The sequence below is a fragment of the Crotalus tigris genome, unplaced genomic scaffold (genome assembly GCF_016545835.1).
Source record: "Crotalus tigris isolate CLP2741 ecotype Arizona unplaced genomic scaffold, ASM1654583v1 scf7180000017638.2057652, whole genome shotgun sequence".
Classification (NCBI taxonomy): domain Eukaryota; kingdom Metazoa; phylum Chordata; class Lepidosauria; order Squamata; family Viperidae; genus Crotalus; species Crotalus tigris.
In genome coordinates, this window is record NW_024096531.1 from 1,466,341 (window position 1) to 1,484,128 (window position 17,788).

The window sequence follows — 17,788 nt, forward strand, 5'->3', positions numbered from 1 at the left end:
AAATCTTTCCTTTTCTACCGTAGAAAAGGATGAGTAGTATTGTCTGAGCAAGGAAAGTGTTAATATATCTAGTACTCTCTGCTCTGTTTGTACTAAATGCTGCTGAATTAGGAAACCCGGTATTCTCCGAAGGATCCCTAAGGTGCTTTTTCACAGGTAATTGGCCTTTTTCAGCTCTGAAAAAGCTTCTTGGATGAGAAGGGAAAGTCTTATAAGAAAAATAAGAAAGTACTTAAAAGCACCTTTGGGATAACTATGACCTGGATGTCTGAGAATCTTCATAGACATTCCCTGAAGGAGTTCAAGGAGACAGTAATCACTTTAAAAAGCAGCTCATGATCTGTAGTCTGTGTACAAAAATAGTCAGCTGTGAGTAAACAGCACTTCAGTCATCAATGCAAAAGGACAATAAGGTATGTCTGTATTATTTCTTCCAGATCTTGATCCACTTTTGATTCTGTTTTCTATGTGTCCTGCGCATTTGTGGTATTTTATATTGTTCTCTTATGCTATCTTTTCAATGAAGCTTTTAAAAGTTGAAATATTCTACCATGAATGGCTTTATTATAACAGCTCTAAAGATCCAGCTCTATTTAATGTAGCCACAATGCCATCACTATCCACGTTAAAGATTGTACTTTTAATTTCTGTTGATTCAAATTCTTACAAACACAAACACCAAAACAAAAAAAATACCATTAAAAAGGTGGTGCCCATGAAATTATACATATATTTACACCCATATTTAATTTAAATATCACACTATCAGGCATGAAATTATATCTCCTCTTTCCAATCTATTGTAACATTGTTTTATGTCCTTTTAAAACAGTAAACTATGTCTCAGTTTCCAGTATAAATGACATGAAGATTAGGACCTGTTAAATGTTTTCTTAATTCTAACCATTTTAATCAAATGCTGTGATCAAAGCGCAGATGTGAAAATGTCAGTATTTATATATTTATCAAATGGCACTGAATTTTCAAAAAATCTACCTCATTAAAGCTGAGGATAGATTGTTTCTAAATCCAATTAACATTTAAATCTATTATTTTCATTCTACAGTCTACAGATTTGTGAGAATTTCTACAATATTCTATCAAGATTATCAGGCCACTTTTTAAATATATATATTATTTTTCATTAAAAGTGGAGTCTGCAGAGTATAGATTCTATAGGGTAAAGCTGTCCCATCACCATTTAGTTAACCAATTACAGTGTTCATTGTTGTATGTTAAGAAATTTCTTATGAATGATATTGTGCCATTTTTAATATGCGATAAACATAACAGGACTCCAGTTCACAAGATATGAAGAATTCACAAGTTTATCAACTTATTCTGAAAGCAAATAGTCCTCAAATCACATATCACTCCTGATGCTCCTGATCTTGACCAGGTATTAACCAACGGATGCTCTCTGTCCGAATAGTAGCATACATGATGAAACTGATAAGAAACAATAAAGAAAATAAGAGGAGCCAATCTATTCCTTTACTCAGTGTGCTAGGCAGGGGACCAACATGGTCTTCCACGCTCACCACCACATCAGACTTAGGTTGTATTCCTGAAATGAAATATCCAATTATTATTTTGATGCAAAATAAAGCATTCTAAATCATACTTAGCTATTTGCGTATATAAACTTCCATTTTCTAGTTTGAAATTTAGACTGTAGCATACTAATTATCATCTGCTAAGATGTTTATTTTACTTTAAATTTTATTCACTGAAGTAAAAATATATTTCCAATAAAACTATTAATATCACATATTTGATTCTTTGTGGGCTGCTCTATTTCCATTTCATTCATTAAGAACTCTTGCAGCCTCAAATAAGCTTGTCTTTTTATAATTTCATAATAGTTGATTAGCCTGTTTTATCTCTTCATATTACCAGGCGAAGATGACACAAATAAACAGGCAAACATCTTAGTCTAAAAACATATCAGTAAAGGAGATAGTGCCTTGATTTCTTCTCTCCTTCAAGAGGCAATGAAGAAAAATATTTTATTTATTTATTTAAAACACTCCTGATAAAATATACTGCTTCTTTTGGTAAGTTTATTTCTATCTTAGCTTTCCCAATTATTTGCTACAGCATGTAGAGATAGAAGTAGCTTTACCCTCTATTGTGGATAAAGGAAAGCTAAGAAAACCTGGTTTCTTTCTTGCTAACAGGAAGAGAAATAGCTACAAAAAAACAAAACAAAAAACCCTTTCTTGCATTCACTTTCAATGAATATGCACTTAGAGTTATACATCGCTTCACAGTGCTTTACAGCCTTCGCTAAGCGGTTTACAGAGTCAGCATATGGCCCCCAACAATCTGGGTCCTCATTTTACCAGCCTCGGAAGGATGGAAGGCTGAGTCAACCTTGAGCCGATGAGAATCAAACTGCCGAACTGCAGGCAGCTGGCAGTCAGGAGAAGTAGCCTGCAGTACTACATTCTAACCACCACAATTCAATCCCAAAATAATGCAAAGAATCATAAACAATAACTCCTACTATCACAGAGGAACTGAAATATATATACATAACTAATATCCATATTAGAGTATGATATTAACATTGACCCTTGAAGCCAGGGTATGGTTATATTATCCAAATAAGGCTACTGAGAAACAAATGACAGGATGTCAAGATCCTCAGCAGAACCCAAATTGTCAGAAGCAGAATATTATTTGTCTAGCTAGGACTGCAACCTTATTTTGTATTCATCCAAAATTTCACGTCTTGATCAATGATGAAACTGCTTTCTAGTACCTTCCTAACTGGAGGCAAAACAATGTTCCTGGAGTTAATAAAATAAATATTTACTAGAGTTAGACAGGGCTATATCAAGCTATGAATTCTACAGATTCATAGTTCATCTTACCAGTCTGATTAACAATAAATGCTTTCAGTGTTTCCAGAGTTCGATCTGTATGGTTAAATCTTGCCATTGGCTTAGCACCTTGAAAAAGGAGGATGTTAGGAACAGCCACAGTTCCAAACCGAGTTGATAAACTGCAAGAGTAAATTAGAAGAATAAATGTTGCTAAACAAATTTCTCATTTAAATTTATAAAAACTAACTCTCAGTTACTCTTCATTAAACCAGAACCACTATGTAACACATACCACACACAAAATGAAGGTCCTGGAGTAGAGAGCAGTGGATAGTCAGAAAGTATTCTCTGCCCTTACGTGTTATTAATACTTTATTACATTACATTACATTATTACTATTGTAAACACACATTATGAATGTATAAAATAAACTTAACAATTATAATTCAGAAAATAATAAAATTTACCTGCTATGTTGGGAGGCATCCAAGGCCAAGAAATGTAGTGTTGGAAACACTCGTGGCAGACAATTAAAATGAGGAGCCAAATTGGCTGAAAAACGACACCAAGGGGTATAAAATAAGACCAAGGTGCAGTCACTGCCATTTGGATTTAAAAATTCCATTAAATCCTAAAATAGAGATTGAAAATTTAATTTTAAAAAACAAGTTCTACTCAGAAAAGCAATGAAGTGTCTCTACATGAAAGCTCTAACTAGCCGTTCCATTATAAAACATGTTTCAAACTCGAACAGTAACCACAGTATGAATTATGATAATTACATATCATTAAGTCATTGTCAACTTTTAGCGACCACATATTCTCATGATGACAGGTAGAATGAATTTGAGAGCTTTAATTTCCTAATTTCCAAAGTAAACATGCATACTGGCCAGCCAGTTTATTAAATATTTTAAATATCAGTTATTGAATAGTTTCCTGCAAGAACATAGACACAATCAACTCCATAAAATCTTGTGATAGTTTGATTTTGACAATAGTTTTCAAGAGTAAACACATAACAGGAAGTCCACATTCCTTAAATCCAAATAATGGAACATAAAAAAAGTGTGCTGTATCAAATTAAAAGCTATCTAAATCCAGTAGTCTGTTCACAGAGAAGGCAACCAAATGCCTTTAGAATAGCAACCAGTAAGCAGAATTACATTGTTTCCAATATTTCAGATGACATTCACCTATTGAACAAGCTGTAATTCACATCTTTATCTTCCATTAATGTAATAATTTTTCAGAAATAACTAAACTTGTTCTGATATCTCAATTAAGCATTCTATGAAATAAGTGCTATCCTTCATAGACATTTTTTTTTCTTAACAATATTAGGAACAACAATGCATTCCTAAGAGATTAACATTGGCATCAGTTGAAATACCAATCTTCAGATTTGATGAAAAAAGTTTTTTAAAAAAACAAAATAGAATCCAACATCTTTAGTGTCAGAATCACTTTACTTGGTTACACCTCTCAAGTTGCACAGCATTGTGCTCTGTAGAATGCTGACAGTAAAAAAAATGAAAAATATATATTTATATACAAAATTAGAAGACTTAGCTCAATTAACATACTTATCTGTCTAAGCTAAAAATCCAAGGACTGCATTAACATTACGTCTTGTGGACTACTTTTAAAATTGATTATTTTTTTATGACTTAGTTAAAAAAAAACAGGTTATGTGGTTAGCCTATTGCTCAATGTTTTATTCAACCCAAATAGGGATTAATTGAATAACCATTTCAGTTTGTTATGTGAAGTCAATTCCTCAATCCAGTTCATTAGCTCCTTCTCTTAATAGAATACTGTCGTTCCATTACACTTGAATAAAACAGATTCAACAGCATGCAAATAAAACAAGTAAGTACTGTAATAGCATAAGCAGACACATTTTTTACTCTAGTCTAGTGTTTCTCAACTGTGGCCACTTTAAGATGTGTGGACTTCATCTCTAGAATCCCCCAGCCAGCAATGAAGAATACTGGAAGTTGAAGTCCATACATCTTAAACCTGCCAATGTTAAGGAACACAGCTGTAGTCCTACCCAGACCCTATTTTAGTTGCACCTAAACAATTGCCAACTTTTAACTTAAGGAGAAATACATCAGAATACTTGTCACTTACCTGGGAAATATTCAAAATTTGTAATGTGAAATTTGTCATTCCTGTAATGTTTCTTTCTTCACAGTTCACTTTTGGGGTTTTCGTACCATCTGTGTTATTTGAGTCCTCTGCTGATGAAGGATGCACTGCTTCCAACACTACTGGTGGATGTATTATTGGCTCTTGTGCATGCGACACTTGTTGAGATACAGATGCCATGTTATTCGTACTGCATTCACCATCTGCTGCTGCATCACAAGTACCAGTGTCTGCTTCAGAGAGATGTGACTTCTTTGTGTCACTTGGAATAACTGACAATACGACATGATGGTCGGCAAGAAGGCTACTACTCATCATAGCATCAGCAATTTCTGCAGTCCTGTACTGTACAGATTCTCTATGTCCATCGCTGCTTGAATGGGCAGAACTGCTTTCCTGATTTAATGGTAGGGAAGTTTCACTTAACTCTTTTGACAGCAGGTCAGATGTTTCATCTGTTTCTGCTACAAAATACACATACATGCATACATGGGTGTAGGTATATACTATAGAGAAATTCACATCATTTAAAATTTCATGCAGCCTAACCACACATCCTTAATTTGCTCAAAGTGAGAATCTGATTAGACACTTTTGCCTTGCTTTATTCTCTTTAACATCAGAAATGCAAATAGCCTTTATTTCAGAAGAGAGAAGAACGAGGCAACCTGAAAACCACGGAAATGCACACTTCTGAAAACTCTTTGTGATATGGTGCATTACTAGATTGCGAGCAGAATAATTTTTTGCTATCTGGTTCGCCCTATCTGCATCATACTTCGGAAAGCAGCAGGAGGGGCTCCTTTGCCTCGTTCCCCACTCACGTCGGGGGGGGGGGGAACTCCCAGGAAACAAAGAGGCCACCGGAACCGGCAAGCGCGTCTAAAAGCAGCTCTTTCCTCCTGGCTATACGCTCCTTCCCCATCACCCAGCATTGCCATGGCAACCGAACCCTCTCCTCACCTGCCACAAGGAACGCGAGCAGCCAGACCACGCCGAGGTGCCGCCCCCACCCGCGCGAGGACAAGAGCATCCTCCTCGCAAGGGAGGGGGACCGGCCGTTCTCCTCCGTCCCACGCCCCCCAAACACCGGTAAAGCACCCAGCGAAAGGGACCTATCCACCAAATGAGGCCCTCCGTTTGTACTTCCGCTTCCGGTTTTGCAGCGCCAGCGTGAAAGTGCTGGGCTGGCTCTTCTTTTGTCCGCAACCCGGATGTTGTAGCCTCAGAAGGAAGCAAGGTAGAGTTCTGTGCCGTTGTGTCTGCAATGTTTTGGAAGCGCCTGTACTTCCCCCCCCCTCCCCGAAGGAGTTTTAATAAAAATTGAGATTCACTTATTTTCCTCGTGAAAAGGGTTTCTTTTCCCAATTAATATTATACTTGCTAAGGAGAAAGGAATGTTTAGAAACCCTGTCGGGAATCTAGTTCCTTACATTCACTCTGCGGGATGGGAGGGCAGAAATGTTGGCTAAGAGCCCCCTTCGTCCGTCTTCTTGTAGCTACTCATGTTGATCTTACTCTTCCGTTTTTCAATCAGAATAGAGCTGGAAGGGACCCTGAAGGTCTTCTAGTCAACCCCCCCCCGCTCAGACCAGGGTCCCTACCATTTGAGACAAGTGGCTTTGATCAAGAGTATCTCAGGATACCGAAGAGCACTAGGATCAGATCGCCTAGTATTTTTCTTATGATATCAACATAGGTAGATACCAAAGTTGTCCTGTTGCCTTATTTGTTTAAATCCCACTTATCCCGAGCAAAAATTAACGAAAACCTATACTTTTCTTTGACTTACCATTATACCACCGTGATTTGGTTTCTTGCCACTCATAAAAAGAACTCTTTTTAGAGATAGCTTTCAAGGATGGTAAAGACGTCCAACTGTGATTTCACATTATGTAAGTCTGGCGGTGGTTGCTACAGGTTGCCACACATTTCTTTATTTAAACACACACCTCCAGAAGTCTCCCAACTGAATAAAAGCTAATTTAAAATAATGAGCATAAAACTAAAACTTTGAATATTTTCAAAATTAATCCTAAAATACTCTGCAACCCTATAAACTGCAGATGGCATCAGTGCTCAGTTTTTACATCATAGAATAATTTGTTATACCAAAGTTAGTCTTTTACAAAAAAAAATAAAAAATAAAAAGTGGATATGGAGATACTATATTATACTGTGTTTGTAGAAATAGTAGTTCTCAACTACTAGTTCATTCAGCAACAGTTCAAAGTTATGATAGCACTGAAATAAGTGACTTATAATCAGTCCTTGTTCTTAAGATTGTCACAGCATCCCTATAGCCGCATGATCAAATCTGGATGCTTGGCAACCAGTCTGCATTTATCATGGTTGCAGTGTCCCATGGTCATGCAGTCACTATTTGCAACCTTCCTACCAGGTTTCTGACAAGCAAGTCAATGGTGGAAGCCAGATTCACTTAATAATTGCATGATTCAGTTAACAACTGCAGTGATTTGCTCAACAACCATAGCAAAAAAGGTCATAAAATCAGGCGTGACTCACTTAACTGCCTTCCCTTAGCAATGGAAATTGTTTCAATTGTAGTCATAAGCTGGGGACCACGTGTGACTATGTATTTACTTTGTGCTTGACAACCTTCCCTTATTTAAAACCCAGTGCCAGCTTTATACAGGGTGAGTGCTTAGTAAATTGATGTGATCAGTGTTTGCTATATTATCCTAATATGAAAAAATAAAAATAAAATTGGATTTCATTGATTAAAACAAAAATATACAGGGCAGAAACTTCACTAAGTGCCATAAAAGAAAAAAATAGGAAAATAACTGGTGATATTCATGTGCAACCTATTTTTTAAAGCATCTCTTTTGCTATAAGTAATGTTTTCACAATGTTATAATACAGTTCTCAGTCTCAAATTATCAAGAGGGACAATTGAGGACTGCTACATTAGTCTGAACGCTGCAACACTTATCATACAATGATAGAAAATTTTGAAATATGTAAAAAATGAAGAAATGAAAATGAAATAAGTATAACAAAATCATATTAAGACATCTTAATATTAAGACATTAAATAGACATTAAATTAAGACATTAAATAGAGCTATGAATTGAGCACTTTGACTATTTAACTGACAGCGTTTTTCGTTAAATGGAACATTTAAATTTGGTTTTATATCTAGATAAAAAATTGTCAGCTAGGTAATCCAGACCAGGAATCAACTCCACAGGAACATTAATATTTTTATTGGGAATGGCTATTATAACAGAATCTTGCAAGTCTGATTGTGCTGAACTTTCTCCACTTCATATATCCGTGTGAATTAGGGCAGTGTCTGTCTGAGCAGTTTCTGCATTCTTTCGCTTTGTTTTGGACTTAAGCTATGTTTTTCCTCTCATTCTTTTAGCAGCAGGTCTGACTTGTCTCTATCATGATCATCTTCCTTACTCTCACAAAATTCAATCTCACTGTTGCTTGCAAATGTTCATCAGTTGGCTTTGAGTATTAATTATTACAGATGAGAAAAAATACACACATGTATATGTCCACTCAAATATTGCTAGGTTTCTTGTGGAAATAATAAGTAACTTGGAGAATCTTTTTAGTAAGAAACTTTTAAATACTTTCATTTCCTTTTGCTCCAAAATGATGTCACGCTGAAGTTCCATTAACTTCATTTACCTTTTCTTTGCAACACTGCCAATATCCACAGCAAATGGTGATGGTACTAATTTAAATTAATAAGGCTAAACTTCAATAATGAAGCACATTCTAGTTTAATGTGCATAAGACCTTGAGTGCATGCCCACACAGTAATTCCATGGAATTCAGCATTACTAAATAAGCATCCTATGGTTAATTCCTAGGAAGTAAAGGCAATTGAGCTTAATGGGGCTCCATTTTGTGTAGGGGTGTCAAACTTGCAACGTTATGTGACGTGTCGCTACGTATCGTGAGTTTTTTGCCATTGCCCGCAATGGGGTGGGTGCGGTTTCACTATGATGCATCAGCCCATGGGCCGGCAGTTTGACATACATTCATAGTATGTCACAGTTTATGGCATGACATTCCCTAATTCTATTCCCCTATCATTAAAATGAACTAATGATCCATTTCCTTTTAAACAGCTTTCCTCAATTGGTTGTCTTTCATTTATATTAACTGCCACTCTGAGAGTTCTATCATGATGGTTCACTTCTAGAAATTGAAATCCAAGGCAACTATAGAGTACCAATAAGTAGACTACTACTAAGGAAGTATGGCTATTAATCTATTCCATTTTTGTTGCATTGGGCTACAACTCATGTGTTCCCCACCCACTGCAGAGTATGAAACTGAGCCACATTTAGGATGGAATCTAAATCCCTTTCTGTTTGCAAAATAAATAAGTAATTTCTCTTACATGTAATTCTAAGCGTTAGCATTCTGCATTAAATGCCTTTGCACGCTCTTTGGGTACACTTCAACTGATATGCAGAAACTCCCACAGAAAACTCCTCCTCCAAATTGTATTTGAAGAGTCTATTTTGGCAAGAATTGTATTTTGCAGTTTTCCCAAGTGCTTGGCTCAGATTGAATACAGGTGGGGGAGAACTTTCTACTTCCTAATAAGTCCAGAATTAGAGTTCCCAGCAAGCAATTGGATCATGCGGCTAAAAGGTGTTCCCTACTTTGCAAGTCATAGCAACAAAGATTAGCACTTTCAAACATATAACTGGTAGCTGTCTTTTTATATTCTACAATTTTCAATAAATAGCATTATCATACCTTTTGTAGCTATGTGATAAAGATACATTCCACAGGTGATGTTCTGCTCTTCATCTTCTCAGTGCATTTGTGTTTCTAGAAAAGTATATCCATTAAATATATTCAGTTTGAACATTATAATTTGTAGGTAACCTCAGCAACACCTCTTCTGCTTGCTATCAGCAGTCAGCTCATGGGGATCTGGGTTGATGCAGTAGTAATTGTGTCCTTATGAAAAGGCATATTATATAATAACCCCTTCCTTGAAAGTGGCAGTAGTGTGCCATCATTTGATACAGTTGCACTGGGCAATTATTGTCTCCATTACTTCTTTTTGTGAAGAAATTGGATGGACTAGAACAGTGGTTCTCAACCTTTGGGTCGCGACCCCATTTGGGGTCGAACAACCATTTTACAGGGGTCACCAAACAACGCGATCCGCCATTTTTTCCCTCAGGGCGCCGCCGCGCATGCGCGCTGCGCATGGGGATGCCGTCGCGCATGGGGGCGCTGCCGTGCATGTGTGCCACGCGTATGGGGGCACTGCACATGCATGTCACGCATGAGGCGCTACCACACATGCACATCGCGCATGGGGCAGGGTGCATGGCGTGACACACATGGGGTGCGGCGCGCAAGGGCGCACGTGGGGGTGGCGCGCATGGGGGCGATGCGCATGGGGCGGCGCGCATGCGCAGCGCGCCCTTATGACCGGGGTCGCCGTATAAAAAGGTTGAGAACCACTGGACTAGAACTAAGATGGCCTGGGAGGAAATGAAAGTTATGGTTCAGTCTAGTTTCAGGCCCATTATCAGCGGAGAGACAGCATTGACTGCACCTATAGGAAAAGTACAACTTTTCTGGTCTTGCTTAATATTTCAGTGGCTTTCAGTGCCATTGGTCATGATGTCCTTTTAAGCCATCTCCAAGATCTAGAAGCAGAAACACTCTATTATACTGGTTGTCTTTTCTGAAGAAAGGGTTCCAATCATGGAGAGAGATTATGTCTTGGATTTTTAAGAGGGAGATGCTGCAAAGCCAGACATTCTCCTATTCAACATCAGCTATACATGAAACCACTGGATGAGATCAGACATTGGCATGGAGTCAGGTTTCACCTGTGTGCTGACGTTAACATGCCCATATTGATGATATCCAGTTGTATATCTTAACTAAGTACATGATGCTGTCCTGGAGATTCCATTGTTCACTCTCCTCAGTAGTTTGCAGTTTGGGATTCTCCTTGGACGTGTAACTCCAAGTTGAGGAGCAGGTGACACCTGTGGCCAAAACATCTTGTACACCAATAACAAACTTTCCTGCAATGATAATTATTACTCACTTCAAGTTAGGCCTTAGTCACATCTTTATTGAACTACATTGGGCTAGTCTTGAAAAGCATTCAGAAACTACAGTTGGTCCAGAATACAATCACTCAGGTAATGATGGACGCACCTCAAGGGATTCGTGTAACGGATCTGTTCATATTTGTTGCCATTTGGCTTCTGTAAATCTGTAATCCAGCTGCCGAGCACAGGAGTGGATATATGCAGTCAGGTATCATCAATATGCCAATGATACCAATTGTAGATCTCAATTCCTAGCCAATTAAGTGATGCTGTCAAAGTAATAAGATTGAGTAGCTTGTTGTTCATGGCATGAACTGTCTGCTTCCAGGGATTTTCCAACTTTAGTTCTGGATGGAATTGCACTTTCCCAGATGGGACTAGGTGCAGGTAGACTTCAGTTAGCAATCACTCATTCCGGGAATATTTGAAGTTGCAACATGTTACTTACGATCAGTCTACAAAGCTCCAGGCATCATAACACACACACACACAACCATGGCCACAGCATCACAATACAGGTGTTTGACAACCAACTTACACTTAATGATGATTGCTGTGTCCCAGACACGTACTTGCTATTTGTGACCTTCCCTGCTGGCTTCCATATGCAAAATCAATGGGAGAGCTGGCAGAGAAGGATACAAGTCACTCTAGCCCAGTGGTTCTCAACCTTTTTATACGGCGACCCCGGACATAAGCAGGCGCCGCGCATGCGCGGCAACATGCATGCGCGGCGGCATGTGTGGTGGCGCCCCCTGCGCGGCGCGCATGCTTGGCGGCGCCCCCATGCACTACCCCCTGCGCAGCGCGCATGCGTGGTGCCACCCCGTGCGGTGCGCATGCGCGGTGGCGCCCATGCGCAGCAGCACCCCCTGACAAAAAAATGGCGGATCGCGTTGTTTGGCGACCCCCATGAAATGGTCGGTCGACCCCAAATGGGGTCACGACCCACAGGTTGAGAACCGCTGCTCTAGCCACTCCTGAGGAGTTCCCGACAGAGTATGATATAGGATAAAGGATCTTGTATGCTATAGGATGCTCACACTACAACACTACAGCCATCCCCTGCCCACGTGCATTCACATACCACCACAGCAGCCTCTCCTTAGCTCATGTGCACTCGTGTGCACCACAGCACCTCTTTGCCTATTTAGTACTCACCTGCTCTGGGACCTGCTTGTAACCTACCTGAGATTTGCAACTGTCAATCATCTTCCCCACTAACTTTGTGGAAAACTGGCAGGGAGTCCCAAGTCATGGTCATGTGAGGTTCTCATTTAACAATCTGCACTCTTCATTTAATGATAGCAATGGGGACTGCTGATTGCCATAGCTTAGCAATGGAAATTTCGGTCCCAATTGCCGTAATTGAGGACTACCTTTACTCAATTTGGCGGTCCTTCTGGATTCATAGGTCTGGCTTGAGAAGCAAGTAATACCGTAACCGTAGATTCATCTTGTGTAGATTCAACTTGTATTCCGGGTCATTTCAACTTCTTCTCCATCATGGCTCCTGCCCTCTGGGAAGAGCATCTCCCCAGATAAGCGCATAGGTCCCTTAGACCAGTGTTTCCCAAACTTGACAATTATTATTTTTTTTTAAAAAAAGTTTTATAAATTTTACAGAAAATAAAAGACAATACAGAAACAAAAAAACAACATATACAAATAAAATACAAACATTACCCAACAAAAACCCCCCTTCCCCCACCCCTACCCAAACCCCCCCTTCCCCCCCCAGGGCCTCCCAGAGCAGAATATAGGCTTAATTAAAAAAAATTAAAAAAAATTTATATTTAAAAAAAAAGAATATAAAATGAAAAATATATGTATATATAATTAAAAATTATGAGAAAACTATATAATATTTTTTTATATCAAGTTTAAATTGTATGAATTTTATCCATTTATCCCAAACAGCAAGAAATTTCTCTTGCGTTTGTCCCTTTAAGAAAGCCGAAATCTTTGCCATTTCCGCCAAATGAGACACTTTAAGAAACCATTCCTGCAATGTAGGCAAAGATTCCTTCTTCCAATATTGTCCTACTAACAGCCTCGCAGCTGTAATCAAATTTAACATCAATATAACCTCCTTTGTATCACAATCAATAACTATACCTAACAAAAATAATTGTGGAGTAAATTTTACCCTCCTTTTAAAAATTCTCTGGATATTCCACCATATCTTAATCCAAAATGCTTTTATCTCTCTACACGACCACCAAATATGATAATAAGTAGCATCCATACAACCACATCTCCAACATTTAGGTTGTAAGTCGGGGTACATAAAAGACATTTTTTGTGGATCAAGGTGCCATCTATAAAACATTTTATAAAAATTCTCCCTTAAATTCTGTGCTTGTGTAAATTTGACATTTCTCACCCAAATAGTTTCCCAGGTATCCAATGGAACTGGCTCGCCAAAATTCTGCGCCCATCTAATCATACAATCTTTAATTAGTTCCGTTTCTGAATCCAATTCAACTAAAACCCCATAAATTCTCTTAATGTGGGTTTGTCTTGGATCCTTCACTTGCTTGATAAGATTTTCATCTTCTCTGAGAAAACCCACCTTACAATCCATCTTCCATCTATCTAATAATTGCCTATATTGGAACCAAGAATAAATAATATTTTCTTGTGCTAACTCTTCCCGTGATTTTAACTGCCAGTTTTGACCATCCCATTTAAGTAACTGTCTGTAAGACACCGTATCCATTTTAACCCCTCTTTTTATTCCTTCTATTGCATGCCAAGGTTAGCCCATAATGGTACTTTAAAATCACTTTTATAATATTTTCTCCAAACCCTAAGTAAAGAAGTTCTTAAGATATGAGATTTAAAAGCCCAATCCATTTTTTTATTAAATATTAAATAGGCATGCCACCCAAAAAGTAGATTCCATCCCTCTAGGTGAAGTATATCAGAGTTTGTCAAATTTACCCAGTCACTAACTAATGTTAAAACCACCGCATCATAATATAATTTCAAATTCGGCACCTTGAGTCCTCCCCTCTCACGGAAATCTTGCATAATTTTAAACTTAACCCTTGGCTTTTTCCCTGCCCAAATAAATTTATTAAGGCCTTTCTGCCACTCAGTTAAATTGATCTCATTCTTCAAAATCGGTATCATTTGGAACAAAAAGAGAAACTTGGGTAGAATATTCATTTTTATCACTGCAATTCTTCCCATAAGGGATAATTGCAACTTTTCCCAACAGGGTTGCCCACTATCACCGTTGCTGTTTGTCTTAACACTGGAAATATTGTTGATCAAAATTCGTGAGTCGCAGGAAATTAAAGGAATAGAAGTTAATAAAAAAGAGTATAAGTTAAGAGCTTTTGCGGATGACTTGGTCATCACTTTGTCGCAACCTACTTATTCTGTAGTAAAATTATTACAGTTGATTCATAATTATGGTTTGGTTTCGGGTTTTAAGATTAATGTTAATAAGACTAAAATTCTACCTAAAAATATGACTAGTCGGGAGAAGCAGACTTTGGTTAATTTGACGGGTTTTGAAATTGTTAATAAGGTAAAATATTTGGGGGTGATGTTATCTGTTTCTAATGCAAAATTATTTAAAAATAATTATGAAAGGTTGTGGGTTAGGGTACAGAGAGATTTGAAGAATTGGGAAAAGTTCCAAACTTGACAATTTTAAGGCATGAGGACTTCAACTCCCAGAATTCCACAGCCAGTTTGGGAAACACTGCCTTAGACCTTGCTTGGTTTCCAGGCCTGGTATTAAGGTGTTTGTGGAGTTCCGAGTAGTTTTTTTACATATATTATTGTTGCCGTTTTACAGCAATAATAATATTATGTCTGTTTGTAACTGCATTTTAAAATGATGTGTTTGAAGTATTGTAAGTTGCTCAGGGTCTTTTTGGATTCATGCAGCTTTAAAAATCCAATAAATACATAAATCTTATGGAACCTAAAAGATACACCTTCTGTTGTTATTAACCTGTCCTTTAGAACAGCACCTTCCCCATTCCATATCGCCCCAGCCCTGCTGTCCTTCAAGGTCTTAAAATCCTGACTTTTCTCATAGACATTTGGCTGGGATAAAGCATGAACTCATTCACGTTGTGTATTCTGAGTCTGTCTTTTTCCCCTTGCATGGTTACTTCTATTATTGTGATATTTATATTAATTTCACTACTGCTGTTATGCTCTATAAACCATCCTGAAACACCTAGTGAGTGTGTAGCGTTAGAATTTGAATAAATGACTGAACAAACAAACATTAGACCAGTAGTTCTCAACCTGTGGGTCGGGACCCCATTTGGGGTCGAACGACCATTTCACAGGGGTCGCCAAACAACGCAGTCCACCATTTTTTCCCTTTTCCTTAGCTGTGCTACTCCCTTTTATTTTATTGGCTTTTGAAAGCCAATAGAATAGACTCTCTTGAATAGAGTCTAATTCTATTGGCTTTCAAAAGCAATAGGAATTGTCCAGGCTGTCTCTGCCCTGCTAAGCCTGCCAAAAGTCCCATTCTGCAAACGGTGCTGCACCAGTTGAGTAGTCCTCGACTTACGACCGGTTGAGTAGTCCTCGACTTATGACCGGTTGGGGGTCGCGGCATTAAAAAGGTTGAGAACCACTGCATTAGACAAACATAAAGAAGTTAAAAGTAATATTTGACTTATTAAATAAGCAACTATTGGTATTAATAAAGCACCCAAGTAATTACCTACCAAAGCCTCACAGGACTGCCAACCAGCTCTTTGGTCATCAGAATAATAGTTGTCATGAACAATATAAAATAGGTGGCAGATCTGGAGTCTGTCCCATGAATAAGTTATACAGTATTCTTCACTGAGCAGAGGTCCTGTCTAGAAACCAAAAGAACACATTGCCATTCATTCAGAATGCGGCAAAGAAGTTTTCACCACCAGCTGAACACTCTGTTATGGTGCTTCCAGTGGACAACTCTTCCTTTGTATGTAACAGAGCTAAGCTTGCTGTGTTTCTTTCAAAGCCAGTATCTTAACATGTGCAAAGGAAAATACATTTCTTAGTTAACGCTGTTGGGCATTACCTATTTTGGATTAGGTATTTCTGTTAAGGACTGGGAAAGGATCATAGTTCTTATACAAGTTGTGACAGCATAAATATTTGTGCATACTGAGAACAAAAATGTTTATTGATTTAGTGTTATTTTGGTATCAACTTTAGAGTTTAAATTTTTCAATCATTTCTATAGCTGCAGTTCTAACTGTACAGATATTGAAGTAATGACATTTGTAAGTAGCATTGCTTCATTAAAAATATTTAAAATCTATCTAAAAATATTATTTCTTCAGGATTGTCAAAAGCATCTATCTCAGGATTCTTACCTTCCACAAACATACACTCCTGCTAATATAACAGTATGTTTTAAGTCTTAGTATGTGAGCATATATAATGTTTACTGCTGACATACCTTGGAAATTAACATTGAATCACTGGCTTACCTTGAAATGTCTGTATTGTTCCCCTCTATAAACATTTTAGGGAAGTGCTATGCCAGAAGCCTCCATACCAATCATTAAAATGTGGGAAAGGAAGAGGAAAGAAAATGTGTAGCCTTAAGATTATGGAATGCAGGGCTGTTGCAACTTGGTCTGCAAATTGTGCATCATACAAGGTTGCTGCCGGGGGGGGGGGGAGGTCCCAGTTGTAAATTAAAACAAAAATTCAAAAGCTGCTTAGCATGAAAGAGAAAGATACAATATTCTGAATATTTCAAACTTTGTTTTTGAGGGGGGGGGGAAGGAATTAAGTGACATTCCACACAAGAGCACCTTGTATGCAGCACTAGCCCCAATAGAATGCCAAATTTTGTTGATCCTGATAAGTCTCTTAAGTGCGAAGAGTGGCAAATAGGCTTCAATTTATATCAGGGATTGCTTATTTTCACTCCCTGCAAATATCCCTAGGGCAAATAAACATTAGGAGCTATATTCAACTAATGAAACACTGAAATATTCCATGTCAGCCTCCAGCACTAAATGACACACACAGTACTTTGTGAGACAAAGTAACAATAAAGAAGAGGTTTCTCTTATAAGAAAAGCTTGAAAAGATTAATTTATTTTCTGGATTCCAATATTCAGGTCTAGTCAACCTTAAGTATGTAAGAGAGTGTGTGTGTGTGTGTGTGTGTGTGTGTGTGTGTGTGTGTGTGTGTGTAAAGAAAGAGAGAGAGAGAGAGAGAGAGGGAGGGAGGGAGGGAGGGAGGGAGGGAGAGAGAAATATTCGAACACCGGGATAAATATAAAAACAACTGTTTAATAAACTAACAACTGTTTGATAAACTTAGCTTTCGTCGTGTGGAATGCCAGAGGTTCGAAAGCCTACTTATAAGACCGGCAGTTTGTGCGCTCTGCTCATAGAACGCGTTACCGGTCTATCCACCCCAGTTGACCATATTACTTCTAATAGTCTCGCATCCGTCTGTATACTCATAAGCTCGGGAATCATCGCCTCTCTTGTCACTCTTTGCCCACTTTGGACGTATCTGGGTACACGTTGCTAAAGGATGGTCCCCCAGTGCCTCCTGTCCTGTGGCCACCCCATTGTGTGGCACCCCGCCTCCCATTATTGGCTCCTGTACGAATCGTGCTGGGGAGTTCTCCCCTTTGCCAGTCGTGGTTCTTTGCTGTTGCATGAGACAGCGGTTCTGATCTTGCGTAGGCTGCGCCCGTTGCACTCATGAGTTGTTACG

At 38.4% G+C, this 17,788-nt stretch overlaps 1 protein-coding gene across 1 annotated transcript; it reads right to left on the reverse strand.

Moving 5' to 3' along the window:
• Positions 1-621: 621 nt before the first annotated feature.
• TXNDC15 (thioredoxin domain containing 15) lies at positions 622-6,154 on the reverse strand. Its single transcript, XM_039334874.1, has 5 exons — positions 5,950-6,154; positions 4,969-5,450; positions 3,300-3,463; positions 2,880-3,010; positions 622-1,567 (listed from the first exon to the last, which is right to left on the reverse strand). The coding sequence occupies exons 1-5, from the start codon at positions 6,017-6,019 to the stop codon at positions 1,371-1,373; spliced, it is 1,044 nt and encodes a 347-aa protein (XP_039190808.1). The 5' UTR covers positions 6,020-6,154; the 3' UTR covers positions 622-1,370.
• Positions 6,155-17,788: the final 11,634 nt, after the last annotated feature.